General features: G+C 43.0%; 1 protein-coding gene across 7 annotated transcripts in view; it reads left to right on the plus strand.

Annotated features, from left to right (window-relative positions):
• MST1R (macrophage stimulating 1 receptor) overlaps positions 1 to 14,062 on the plus strand; it is a 199,925-nt gene that overhangs the window by 51,532 nt on the left and 134,331 nt on the right. For all 7 annotated transcript variants that reach the window (XM_029599650.1, XM_029599653.1, XM_029599654.1 and 4 more), the window contains 3 exons: positions 232 to 410; positions 1,028 to 1,163; positions 12,515 to 12,660. In XM_029599650.1, coding sequence (XP_029455510.1) covers positions 232 to 410; positions 1,028 to 1,163; positions 12,515 to 12,660 — 461 coding nt within the window. The remainder of the gene's footprint in view (positions 1 to 231; positions 411 to 1,027; positions 1,164 to 12,514; positions 12,661 to 14,062) is intronic.

Here is a 14,062-nt window from a genome sequence, read left to right on the forward strand (position 1 = left end):
TGGTTTCCGCCTTTTGATGTAGGACTGCTTTGGCATCAGAAATTGCGGCTTCTTGCCATTGGGTTGCTTTGGCACCGGAGGCTGCCTCTGCATTGCCTTAGGGTTGCTTTGGTGCTGGAGGCCTCTGGCTCTTGTCCTATGCTCACAAATTGCTGTTTAATTGTTCTTTAAAATTAAACGTTACCATTCTTACTAACTTATTTCTTTTTTTTTTTTTGTCTGCTCTTCCAGTTTCACCCAAAGAGTGCTCCTTTCTCTGGCAGCACTGAGTTGTCACTCTGTGGCCAAAATTTCCTGTCTAGGTCCTCTTATGGTGCTCCCACCAATGCTCCAGTTGCCCCTGATACACACCAGGTCATGGTAGGACACAGACGTTGCATTGTTATACCCAAGAACAGCACAAGCAAGAGGTACAGTGCAGGCTGCATGTGGTACGGGGTTCAGTCCTGTCATTGAGGCAGTATGCGGCTGCATGCAGTGAAGGATGCTTGTTTTCAGGATGAGGGGGGTGCCAAATGGTAACACTGGATGTATTCAGGATGGTGGGGTGCAGTGTGTGTGTGCGTGTGAGATAAGGGGGATGCAGTGCTGGCACGGTAAGAGAGGGTATGAAGAGTAATACAGTGAGAGTAGCACATATAGTGTGTGGGACAAATTGCATGCAGTGCAAGGTTGATATTTTTACAGTGCAGAACCGCATGCCCACTGCTACAGCGAGCGCATGTACAATGAACAACCTACCCAAATGCAGTGCATGACAGTCTGCATGGGCAGTGTGTGAGAGCAGTATACCCAGTGCTAGTGTGCAAGAAACTGTACCCAGTGAAAGATAAGGGAGTGTGTACAGTGAGTAAGAAGCATATCCAATGGTCCCAGTACAATGCTGTCTACATTTTATAGTGCTATATAAATGTTGAATACTAGTTGCATACCTGTTTGGGAGGCTGCATGCAGGGCAAGATGAGAGAAGCACATATGTCTCATGTTGCTGGTGGTTTCACTCTCATACAGTGTGTCCTGTTCACAGACTAATTTGCAAGCTGGAATTAGGGAGGCAGGAAATGTCTGCATCAGCCAACATTGTGGTGACAATCATGGAGAAAGTGAAAAGTTTTCCATATTACATCGAAGGCACTGCCACTGTCACTGGCTTTACTTTTATGGTAAGTACCACTGACCTTAGAGTGGTGAGCTGTGCTCATGCTGCACAAGGAACTGGGGTTTGAGGGTAGTAGGTGGATCAGATCAATTTGATATTTAATATCTGGTGTGAGCTAGATAACTTGGACTGTCCATTGTACCTATTCAGACATAGGCCAAGGCAAAGAATATCAGAAATCAAAGTCCTAAGTTCACTGTATAAGAACATAAGAAGGGCTATGCTTGATCAGACCAATGGTCCATCAAGTCAAGAATCCTGACCAGCAATGGTCAGTCTGGGTCACCAGGAAGTGGAGAAGTCCATTTCTTGTTGCTCACTTCCAGAAGTAAGGGGGTAAGTATTACTATCCTTAATATAAGGCATGAGGGTAACCTGCATGGAGTGCAGTTACTACCATAAGAAACTGGATGGACCATTTGGACTTTTTCTGCTGTCACTACTATGTTACCATGAGGTGATGATTTTAAAGTCTACCTGGCTAATAATTCATGGATTTGTCCTCCAGAAACTTGTTTAAATCCTTTTTTTTTTTTTTTTTAAATCTAGGGCTATTAGCCTTTATGACTAATGGGCTGATACAGTAAAAGTCACGGGAGAGCAGGCGACACCCGCTCTCCAGGCACTTGCACAGGCCACTCTCCTGTGCGTGTGATTCTGTATTCAAATGAGGGCCCGTGGCAAAAAGAGGCGCTAGGGACACTAGCACATCCCTAGCGCCTCTTTATGGACAGGAGCAACGGCTGTCAGCGGGTTTGACAGCAGACGTTCAATTTTGCCGGCGTCTGTTCTCAAACCCGCTGACAGCCATGGGTTCGGAAACCGGACACTGGCAAAATTGAGCGTCCGGTTTTCAACCTGCGGGCCGATTTCAAATTTTTTTTTTCTTGTTTTTAACTTTCTGGACCCCCGACTTAATATCACCATGATATTAAGTCAGAGGGTGCACAGAAAAGCAGTTTTTACTGCTTTTCTGTGCACTTTCCCGGTGCCCGGAGAAATTAATGCCTTAATTGTACATTGAGTGGAAAAAAAAAGACTTTAATTTTCCTACCACTATGTTTTATGGAGTGTCCCCTAGTCCTAGTAATATCTGAAAGGGCAAATAACCATTCCCTATTAATTAGTTAAAAACACTTACCTCTCTCGTATCCTCTCTATTGTCTCTTTTCTAAGCTGAAGATCCCTAACCTTCATAGGGGAGCCATTCCATCCCATCTTTTTTGAGATGGGGCAATCAGAAATGCACAATACTTGAAGTGTGGTCATAACGGCTTTGATATTTCAGTTTTATTCTCTATTCCTTTCCAAATAATTCTGATTTTTGACTGCTGTAGCGCATGATTCTGACGTTTTCAATGCATTGGCCATAGTGACTCCAAAATCCTTTTCCTGAGTGATAACTTGTAATGGGGAACCTGGCACTGCGTATGTAGCCCCTGTCTTGTCTGCTAGTAGGGTTTAGGGGTACATTCAGGATAGGTGGAGCAAGCAAGCATTCCAGGCTCCCTTGGTTCTTCGTGAACAGGGGAAAAAGTCTTTCAGAGACATAGACTACTTAGGTCCTCTGGTCAGGTCTCAGTGTAGGATTAAAAAATATACCCAACACACCATTCTGGATTTGTTCAAATAATGCATCCTTTTCATTGGGGAACTTTTAAAACAAATAAGCAAGTTGACAGTTGATAACACTCGATGTAGGTATAAACCATACAGAAAATCAAACATGGTTACTCTTTTCAAAATTCCCACCACAGTTCAGTAATCACAGTTATTGGCAATCTTCAACACACTAGTGATTTTCTTTTACCAACTGCTCCTAGTGGAGGTGCCCTTAGGAGATGGGAACATCTCCAGGCTCTTCCCTTCATATGGTGTCTGAATCCTTGGTGCAGATTCAAACTCCCACAAATGATCTTGAGCAATACTTTGTAATAGATAAAGATGAGCCCATGCTGACTTGATTGGCAATGGCAAGTAGCTTTCCAAGCCTGGGAGTACTTCCTCTGACTCCAGCCTGAAGCTCCAATCTTTCATATACCTTAGGCAAGTGTGAAACACAAGGCGTGTCGGGGGACTAACTCCTCTTCTGCCACACTTCCTCCCAGTCTTGGGATCCCCTTGGACACTAAGGCATCCAGGAGTGGGAGTTTCTGCAAGCTCCTTCCTAGAGCCTCGGTTCACTCCTTGGACAGAAAATGAACATGAGCCAAAAGTGGACTCATCAGTATTGTTAAATCGCAACTCCTGGACAAGACACCTCCCATTGGGGAGTGTGCAAGAATCCCTACACTCCTGCTTTTTTGACACTTGGTGTTTGTAAAAACATGGATGTATACTGGTAAAGAGACACTTTGGGATCACCCTTTCATATACATATAAGGGGCAATTCTCTGTGGGTATATAGAACCCCTTTTAAAAGTTTGCCCCTCTCCCCTTAACTTTCCTTGCATACTTCCCAGTGGGGAGTTCACATCTGCAAGTTCCCTGGGTACCCTTGTACCTGCAGTCCCTGCCTGGGCTGACAGCTTGCAAAAGGAAGCTCCTTAAGGAGGCTTGCAGACCCATGCACAGGCCAAAAACTGGCCTCTCAGTTTTGTAGGTCACTCTGCACATATTGACGTTGAACTTCATCTGCCATTTAGATGCCCAATTCCCCAGTCCTCCCACAGTTCCTCCCAGTCTGCTTGTAGTTTAACAACTTTGAACAATCTTGTGTCCCCTGCAGATCTGATGAGGTCAAACTCTGTTCCCATTTTCAAATCATTAATAAAGGTAAAGCAGTACAGATGCCACCATTTACCTTTTTTTTTCATTGGGGAAACTTTAGATTCCCGTCTTTTATTTAGTTATCAGACCACTATATTGCCTCCTATCTCATAACTTTGCAAGGGCAATGTACATACAGCCTCTATAGGAACTTCTTACCCACAGATAGGTCAGAATTTTCAAAGCAGATTTATGTGCACAGAATCCTGTGTGGCATATATGCCAAAAGTTACACCTGCTCAAAAGCCAAATAAAACCTCCTGCACGTATATTTACCTGGGTAAAGCCGAAAATCAACTGTCTGTGTAAATCCTTTCTCTGCCCCAACTATGCACCTCAGCTTAGTCCTATAAGGCTGTCACAAACAACTTAGTCCAGCCTTGCTTTCCTTATCTCAGATGGTGAATGAAAAGGTAGTTCAAAATAGGTTTCTCTCCAATGTCCCCCAGCTTAGTATACAAGGCTCTTACCAACAGCTTAGTCCAGATTAGTTTCTCTTAGCACAGCTCTAGTAATATCAACTTGCAAAGCACAATCCACACCAACCTTGCTCTTCTCTCTGCATTCAGCTGCTTGCTGGAGTGGACTGTCACCTCCCCTTACACTGGAGGGAAAAAACCCCAGGCTGAGTTCTCTCCTTGTTTTGGACTGCTCACTGTAGCTGCCTTCTACCCCTTCCACTGCATTCCTGATTTCTGTTATGCTATCACTTCTTGAGGCAAAGTATATTGCAGAAATTTTACCCGCATGCTGGACAACTACTACTCCCGGTTTTGCCTCTAATTACAGCTGCTTTTACCTACCAAAGCTCCACCCCCTTGATTAGGTTCCTACCTGGCTTTAGGCTCTGGTGGTTCCTGCCTGCTTCATGATCTTTGGACTTCTGGAAGCGATAGTTTCCTTCTTTTCAAGTCTGGCTGCCCTGGTTCTTGCTTTATCTATTCCCTGGCTATCCTTTGGCTAGGGTAATGGAGCATACTTCCCAAGTACCCAGTCAGGCTATTACTATCAGGGGGAGAAAGAGACTCTCTTTATAAGGCCTTCATGGTAGTCACTATAGGCGGACTAGCTAATAACTCGAGGTGAGGTTTTGGTGGTGGTTTATGGTTTTGGGCTAGTTTGACATACAGAGTGAGACATAAGAACAGCACAGTACACCTCAGTGCAGATTTGACGTTATTTGAAGTGAGGAAAGTCTCCCAAAGTAATGTGTCAAATTTACTTCAACATTTAGAAATTCAGGTGAAATACTTACTTCAAAAATTCTTGCACTTAAAAAGTCTTCCTGGTGACGATCCTTCTCCAACATGCTATGTAAACTAAATTTTAGGCCAGGAATAAGGTAAGGCTAGTAAACAGAAAAGAGAAAGTCTGGCAGGAAAGCCAGCTCTTTACAAGGAAGCAGAAAACCTGAAGCTTTGGAGAGCCTCCTCTCCTCTGAAAGACAGTTCCAGAGCACAGTTTAAGCTTTTTTTTTTTTATTATTTTATTTTAATCACATGTTCTAGCTAATGTACATCCACTAAGAGGAAATGTTTGGTTAAGTGCTTTGCTTTCCAGCCTTCAGGGCCTGGTGGGTTTGTTGCAACTGAGACTATTTTTTACATAACCAGGGCCCTGAGCCTTTAATGATTTAAAAATAATACACAGGATTTTGCATTGAGCCTGGTAAGAAACCGGGAGCCAATGCAAGTCGTGCAGAATGGGGTTATTATAATATCTCTATCCACAGCCAATGGATAGCACTGTGTTGAACTTGCTGAAGTCGATAGGTCACAGATAACCAGTAGCAAATTTGCAGTTTCATATTTTGGGTTCCTTCAGAACTCTGAGTGAATCCCATGAGGTCCTGGTGATTTTCTACAATTTAATTTGTCAATTTACTTTAGTACCTCATCCAGTGATTTGTTTCAGTTCCTCTGAATAATCCTCTATAAAGGATTATTCCGCCACTGAAGGACATTGCTCTTTGTGAGGATCCCCTGAAGGTGTCACTTGTTGAGAAGGAAGAAGATGAACTAGAGATCATTAACACTTATAAAAGACTTTTCTTTTTTAAACTAGTAATCTAAGGAGAGAGAGTGGCCTTTTTCTTAGGTGAATATTTATCATCTAATAGGAGCTGTTCTCAAGTTTGCTACCTTCCACCCGGCACTGTACACTTTTTTGTCTAAATAATTAGTGAAACGGGGAAAAGGAAATAAAATGCATAACTATCTGAGAATTTAGCGAGCCCCTACAGTACCCCATACAGACTCCAGTGTAAAACCACCCTGTATATTGGTATCCTTCCTTCACACATCTTTGCTGCTCTTACCACTCTCAGGCCTATGCAATAAGATGTGCCCTCTGTTTCCTAATGCCCTCCAAGCCGCATTCCCTGAGCGTCCAATGCAGTATTGAATGAAAGGGAAATTGTGGCAGCGTTTATATAAAAAAAAAAAAAAAAAAAGGCTTACTAAGAGAATTGTGCATTTCTGGCACTCAATGAAGTTTATTGCATCGGGCACCCACAATTCCAATGGGCACATAATGCGCGCATCCATTTGATCAAACTTCTTTTTGGTTGTTTTGCTGAGGTGCTGATTTCAATGCTGAAGTTTATTGTATCAGACGCCCATTGCTATAGGCATCTAAATTATGCAGTTATAGGAAAGGTGTGCTTCCTTTTGGTCAAATCAGTATACATATATTTTTCTCTACCACAAAGAATAAATTCAAGTATCAGGATGAAACATAGAAATGATGGCAGAAGAAGTACAAACAGCCCATCCAATCTGCCCAGCAAGCTTTCACACTTATTTTTTTCTTATACTTATTTGTTACTCTTGGCCCTTATTAGAAACTTTTTGGTTCTAGTTACCTTCCACCCCCACCACTGATGTAGAGAGCAGTGCTGGAGCTGCATCTAAGTGAAGTATCAAGCTTAATTGGTTAGAAGTAGTAACCGCCGCAATAAGCAAGCTACTCCCAAGCTTATTTGTTTACCCAGCCTGTGCAATTCAGTCCTTGTTGGTTGTTTGAATATAAATCCTCTTTTCTTCATTCCCCCTGCCATTGAAGCAGAGCTGCGCTGGATATATATTCTAAGTGAAGTATCAGGCTTAATTTATTTGGGGTAGTAACCACCGCAACAAGCAAGCTACTCCCCCGCTTTTTTGTGAATGCAAATCCTTTTTTCCACATTTCTTCTTGCCGTTGAAGCATAGATCAATGTTGGAGTCGCATTAACTGTGTGTATGTTTTTTGAATAAGGGTATTAATCACCAGGTAGTAGCCGTCATTCTCGCAAGCCACCCCCAAACCTCTTCTCTTCATTCACATCCTCTAGACCAGTGGTTCTCAACCGGTGTGTCGCCAAGAACACGCAGGTGTGTTGCCACACATCCCGGTCCCCCGCTGTCAAGCCGGGCAGAACGCGGCAGGACAGCTGGAGTCAGCGGCATCGGCATGGTCTCTTCTCTTCCCCCCCCCCCCCCCCCCCCACGGCCCGGAAGAGGAAGTGGTGAGCATCGGGTGCGTGCGCAGGAAGAAGAGACCATGCTAGTCTGGGCAGAATTGGCCCAAAGAACAGAAGAGAGGCGCGGCCTGAAGAATGTGCAGTGTGGCTCGGAGTAAAATGAAGAAGAGCGTCAACCCCCGTGGCCGATGGGACTCCTCCTCCACGAGGGCTGAAAATGAAGGAGGTTAGGGTTGGAAGGAGGCTGCTGCTCCTGCCGCTAGTTCTGGGGAGGGAGGGTAGGAGAGAGAGTGAATGAGCAAGCAAGCATGTGTGTTTCAGATCCTGTGTGTGTATGTGTATGAGTGAGATAGCATGTATGTGAATGATTGAGAGCCTGTATATGTGAAAGAGAGTATGTCTGTGATTGAGAGCCTGCCTGTGAGAGAGAGAGCATGAATGTAAGTTTACGATTGGGAACCTGTATGTGTTAAGTTTGTGATTGAAAACCTGTTTGTGTGAAAGAGTATGTGTATGATTGAGATCCTTTGTGTGTGAGAGAGATCATGTGTATGTACGATTAAGAGCCTGTGTGTACAAGTAAGAGAGAGAGTATGTGTGTCTGTGTGTGATTGAGTGCTGGTTTAGGTGAGGGAGCATGTGAGTATGTGATTGAGAGCCTGTGTGTAAATGAGAGAAAGAGAGGACATGTTTGTAAGCATGTGAATGAGTCTGTGTGTGAGAGAAAAAGACAGCATGTATTTATGTGATTGAAAGCCTGTGTGTGTGTAAGCGTGAAAAGATAGACAGCATGTGTGTAAATGTGTAATTAAGAGCCTATATAAGTGAGAGAAAAAGCATGTGTATATGTGAGTGACTGAGAGCATGTGTGTATAGGTGTGTAATTGAGTGCCAGTGTGAGAGAGAGCGCTGGTATGTGACTGAGAGAGGAGAAAGTTCCAAGCAAACCACCCCTCCTCCTGCTAATTCAAAACAATCTCAGGACACTTGGATATCAAACGTTTCCAGGTATGCAGAGCAAAAAAAAAATGTGTATCCTTATTTTTCATTACTGGGTCTCTGTGTCTGCTATTTTGAAATATTTTATTGGTGTCTAGAAATTTTTTTATATGAGTTTTTAATTATTGGATATCCCACTCATCAGCTGTTTTGAAATAATCTGTTCTTTTTGTTAGTATGGTTTTACTGCTACTGATTTTATATTTCTTGATTTGTTTTATAAGGATGGGGGTGATGCTTCTTTTTTTCCTTTATTACACTGCATACAGAGACTCTGGCTTGTTGCAGTTTCCAATTCAGTTTTTTCTGCATGCTTCTAGTTATGCGTTTTGGTCTCTCTTATTCTTTGTTAGGTGAGGGTCAGCACATGTGATTTAGGTGAGGTTTTCTGCTGGCATGTAGTTTCTGTGTAGGGCTCTATAGCAGCCTGACTTGGTCAGTTTTCCTAATAGGAGATGTATTGGTGTCTTAAGGCCTGGTGTAATATTTCAGTGTTGCCTTTCCTTAGGTAAGGTGGTTACTGTTTAAGTGCTGGAAATTGGTGCTGTTTTGGTGTGGGATGTTTACTATTTATGCAATTTCTGTTCAGAAAGAATATGTATCTTTTCCTTGTGTCATTTTAAACAATAAAAATAATTACCGGACCTTTACTTTTTATTTCCACCGTGAATTGTAATGAGCAGTGTGTCACACGTGAGCGTGGCCTGTCAGGTGTGTCACGATGGGGAAAAGGTTGAGAACCACTGCTCTAGACTTTATGGATCCACAGTGTTTATCTCATGCCCCTTTGAAATCCTTCACAGTTTTGGTCTTCACCACTTCCTCTGGAAAGGGCATTCCAGTCATCCACCACCCTCTCCGTGAAGAAATACTTCCTGACATTGGTTCTGAGTCTTCCTCCCTGGAGTTTTAAATTTTGACCCCTGGTTCTGCTGATTTTTTTTTTTCCAATGGAAAAGGTTTGTCGTAGACTTTGGATCATTAAAACCTTTCAAGTATCTGAAAGTCTGTATCATATCACCCCTGCTCCTCCTTTCCTCCAGGGTATACATATTTAGTTTCTTCAGTCTCTCCTCATAAGTCATTCGATGAAGACCATCCACCTTTTTGGTCGCCCTTCTCTGGACCGCCTCCATCCTGTCTCTGTCCCTTCGGAGATATGGTCTCCAAAACTGAGCACAGTACTCCAGGTGAGGCCTCACCAAGGACCTGTACAAGGGCATAGTCACTTCCCTTTTCTTACTCTATATTCCTCACTCTATGCAGCCCAGCATTTTTTTTGGCTTTAGCTATTGCCTTGTCACATTGTTTCGCTGACTTCAGATCATTAGAGACTATCACCCCAAGGTGATAGTCTCTAATGCACATCAGCCCTTCACCCCCCATCGAATACAGTTCTTTCAGATTTCCACGCCCCATATGTATGACTCTGCACTTCTTGGCATTGAATCTCAGCTGCCATATCTTCGACCAATCTTCCAGCTTCCTTAAATCCCATCTCATTCTCTCCACTCCTTCCAGCGTGTCCACTCTGTTGCAGATCTTTAGTGTCATCCGCAAAAAGACAAACCTTACCTTCTATTCCGTCCGCAATGTTGCTCACAAAGATAATGAACAGGACTGGTCCCAACACCGATCCTTGCGGCACTCTGCTTAACACTGCTCTCTCTTCAGAGTAAGTTCCATTTACCATCACACATTGTCTTCTGTCCTTTAACCAGTTTCCAATCCACCACCTCGGCATTCACTCCTAAGCTTCTCATTTTATTCACAAGCCTCCTGTATGGTACCATATCAAAATCTTTGCTGAAATCAAAGTAGATGACGTCAAGCGCTCTTCCTCGATCCAATTCCCTAGTCACCCCGTCAAAAAAGTCAATCAGATTTGTCTGACAGGACCTTCCCCTAGTGAATCCATGCTGCCTCTGGTCTAGCAGTTCTTCCGACTGTAGATAGTTCACTATTCTTTCCTTCAGCAGTGTCTCCATTACTTTTCCCACCACAGAGGTGAGGCTAACCGGCCTGTAGTTACCAGCCTCCTCTCTGCTCCCACTCTTGTGAAGCGGGACTACCACCGCTCTTTTCCAATCACTCGGCACCACTCCTGTTTCTAGGGCTCTATTGAACAGGTCACACTGTGGACCCACCAGCACATCTCTGAGCTCTCTCAGTATCCTGGGATCAACCTCATCAGGCCCCATGGCTTTGTCCACTTTGTTTCTCAGCTCTTCCCATACATTCTCTACTGTAAATGGAGTTACATTTACTCCACTCCCCTCCAGTTTCTTGTTAACTAGCGACTGTCCTTCTCCAGGGTCCTCTTTAGTGAACACCGAACTGAAATATTCGTTTAATATTTCTGCCATTTCTTTGTCTCTTTCCACACACTGATCATTTTCACCTTTCAATTTCATTATACCACTTTGAATTTTTCTCCTTTCTCTGATGATAGTAAGGAAGAGGACACATTTATTGTAATGCAGAGGACCATAATTTTTTTTTTTAATGTTTCTCATGAGCCCTTGACTGCAAGTTAACTTTACTCCACCAATGAAGCTGGAGTCAAATTCCCCACGTGCTTTTGGCTGTGCTTTCCTGCATCAGGTAATAATAGCTAATGTCTTCATCTATGTGGAATTTACATGCGTTGAGCGCTATCGGGTACGCATTTGTTAGGGAACACGTTTTGAATGCTCTAATCTCCTTATTGCATCAGATGGTATTGTTGTGTGGTCAACCACGAGTAAACCCGTGTGCTAGGCTGCACACACCTTATTGCATCAGCCTCTGTGTGCTTCCCAAAGACCAGAGAACGTATGATCAGGAGAATACCAGGGTATTCATATTTATACCAGGTTTTATATTTGATTTAGCACAGATTTGAAGTCCATGAACAGGCTATAGTTGATCATTTTTACTAGAATAATCTAAGACATAAACTAACACAGAGTTATACAGCTACTTGGTGCTAGATTCTGGTGAGGGCTTGTGTTCAAGGTCCAGACTGAGAGAGACTAGAATACTTGTGACTGACATGGTTTGCATTAGTAACAGACAAGGCTTACTTTAATAATACTTTGTCATACACAAAACACCTTGCTGCCAGGTAAAAGTAATAAAGGCTTTATTAGCTTATCGGAATAATTAGACAAAGGGAATTGCTACAATAATACTCAATAGTTGAGTGCAGATAATTATTACAGAGAACATCTAAATATCTATATATTTGATAATCTTAACTGAGGCACCAGGACTGATAAGAAAACAGAGGGAGGAAGGACCCCCTCTCCACCCCCATCAGGGAATGTTAGATTTCTCACAAACTATATAAGAGCGAACAAAGCTGTAAGAATTCAACATCAACACAGACCATATATATATATTGTTGTTGATGTTGAATTCTTACAGCCTTGTTTATATATATATATATAATGTGTTGAAAACAAGGACCCAAGAGATCAGTCTGTCCTGTTATGGTCTGAGGTCTGTGTTGATGTTGAATTCTTACAGCTTTGTTTGCTCTTATATAGTTTGTGAGAAATCTAACATTCCCTGATGGGGAGGGGGTCTTCCTCCCTCTGTTTTCTTATCAGTCCTGATGCCTCAGTTAAGCTTATCAAATCCTAATATCACTTTGTCTACTTTTAGTGCTTGGACACTGTAGTTGGGATAGTCCTAATTAATAGCATCTGCATATGTGAGACCCCTCCCTTCTGCTATAAACATTAGCAAATAGTTGGGGGACTATGTAGGCAGAAAAGTAATTATGCAAGCAGTGATTATGTGGGGGATTAGTTGACAACAGTTCTGTGTGACTGCATATGTCAATTAAGTTAACCGATTCTGAGTTAGCGAGGCCAGAATCAGTTTTCTATATCCCTATGTACATGCTGTCTGTGAGAGGCTCTGGGTTCAGCAATAGTCAGAAAAAAAAATCCCATAACAGCTTATCCTTGTGCAAGGCTTGGGGGGAGAGAGGGAGAGGGGTACCGGATGCATAGTTCTTATCAGAATTTGCCCTGGTGCGCAGTTCTGGGCTCTTTACTGGAGTTTTTCCCGGTGTCACAGGCTAAGATGGATGTTTACTTGTTCTTCTGTAAATTGTTGATTTGGTCTCTTTTCTCTAGGATCCTGTCCTAACTTCCATTAGTCCTTCATATGGGCCACTGGCTGGGGGCACTGAGGTGTCCATCAGAGGGAAGAATATGACAACTGGGATCAGCAAGAAAGTGTTTATGAATGGGGTCCTGTGTCCACTGGTTGAAGACCTGAGGTAAGAAACCTTCAGATCACAAGGAAGGATTACACTCTGCACTACATGTCCCATAATGCATTTTACTTATAGCAAATGGTCACAGTGCACTTTGTTTATAAAGGATAGTCGATGACCATGTGCACGGTTTATAATTATTTTTATCTATTAGTTTCTTATAGTCTGCTGTTATAGCACAGCTATTTTAAGCAGATTCCAAAATAAACATAAACCATCAAAACCGTATAACAGTTGCCAACCAGATAGAATATTAAGCTATACACAGAAGCTAAATAATGTTCAAACATCACATGCCTCTTACAGCAATCAGTGACTCTGCACTCTCCATTTGTAACAATTGCACAGCATTCCCTGCTTCTAAACAGGCAGTGTGCTGTGCTTAGAAGGGGGTAATTTTGTAACTGCCCATATTGTTCAGTCATTTACCTGCAGAATATACATAGATTCTCAAAACAGACTTACACTTGTAAGTTTGCATTGAAAATTACTAGGGATGTGAATTGTTTTTTGACGATTTAAAAAAAATCATCCGATATTTTTTAAATCGTCAAAAATCATTAGTGCGCGATACAATAGAAACTTTCCCGATTTATCGTGAAAAATCGTTACTCCCGTTAGTGTCCACTAACGGGAGTTATTTGGGGGGAGGGCGGGAAAACCGGCACACCAAAACAATCCCTAAACCCACCCCGACCCTATAAAACTAATCCCTTACCTTCCCCCACCCTCCCGAACCCCCCAAAAAGTTTTACGAGTACCTGGTGGTTCAGTGGGAGCGTGGGCGCCGATGGCCCGATTTTTAAAAAACAAAAAAAAAAACACCCTATCCCCCCCCAAAACATTTTAAAATTACCTGGTGATCCCGGGAGCGATCTCCCGTTCTCGGGCCATCGGCTGCCACTCATAAAGATGGCGCCGATGGCCCTTTGCCCTTACCATGTGACAGGATATTCATGCCATTGGCCGGCCCCTGTCACATGGTAGGAGCACTGGATGGCCGGTGCCAAAGATGGTGCCGGCCAAAGAGGTTTTGGTTGGAATGTTTGCTTCCATGTCACACTGAAACATAGAAGACGTTGGCAGAAAAGGAACATTTGGTAACCTCCAGTCTGCCCATTTGTGCTGTCGCAGGTCTTACTCGATCTGTAGGCTTTTCCCTCTTTTTTTCCCCCACCCAACCACTAAGGGTCCTGTCCAAAACATACCTGAATTCTGCCATTGATTTGACTTCTGTAATCTCTACTGGAAATCTTTCCAGGTGTTACCCTGACTAGACTATAGATAAAGTAATCAGTTGCTGGGAGTTCAAAGTTTTCACTGGGGTTCTTCGCAAACAGTTGAGCAGCTGATATGATGGACCAGACTTAGAAAGTGATCTTTTCTGGATGGGGGGAGTTTCCCC

This window comes from Rhinatrema bivittatum, chromosome 4, assembly GCF_901001135.1.
Source record: "Rhinatrema bivittatum chromosome 4, aRhiBiv1.1, whole genome shotgun sequence".
In the NCBI taxonomy this organism is placed as follows: Eukaryota; Metazoa; Chordata; class Amphibia; order Gymnophiona; family Rhinatrematidae; genus Rhinatrema; species Rhinatrema bivittatum.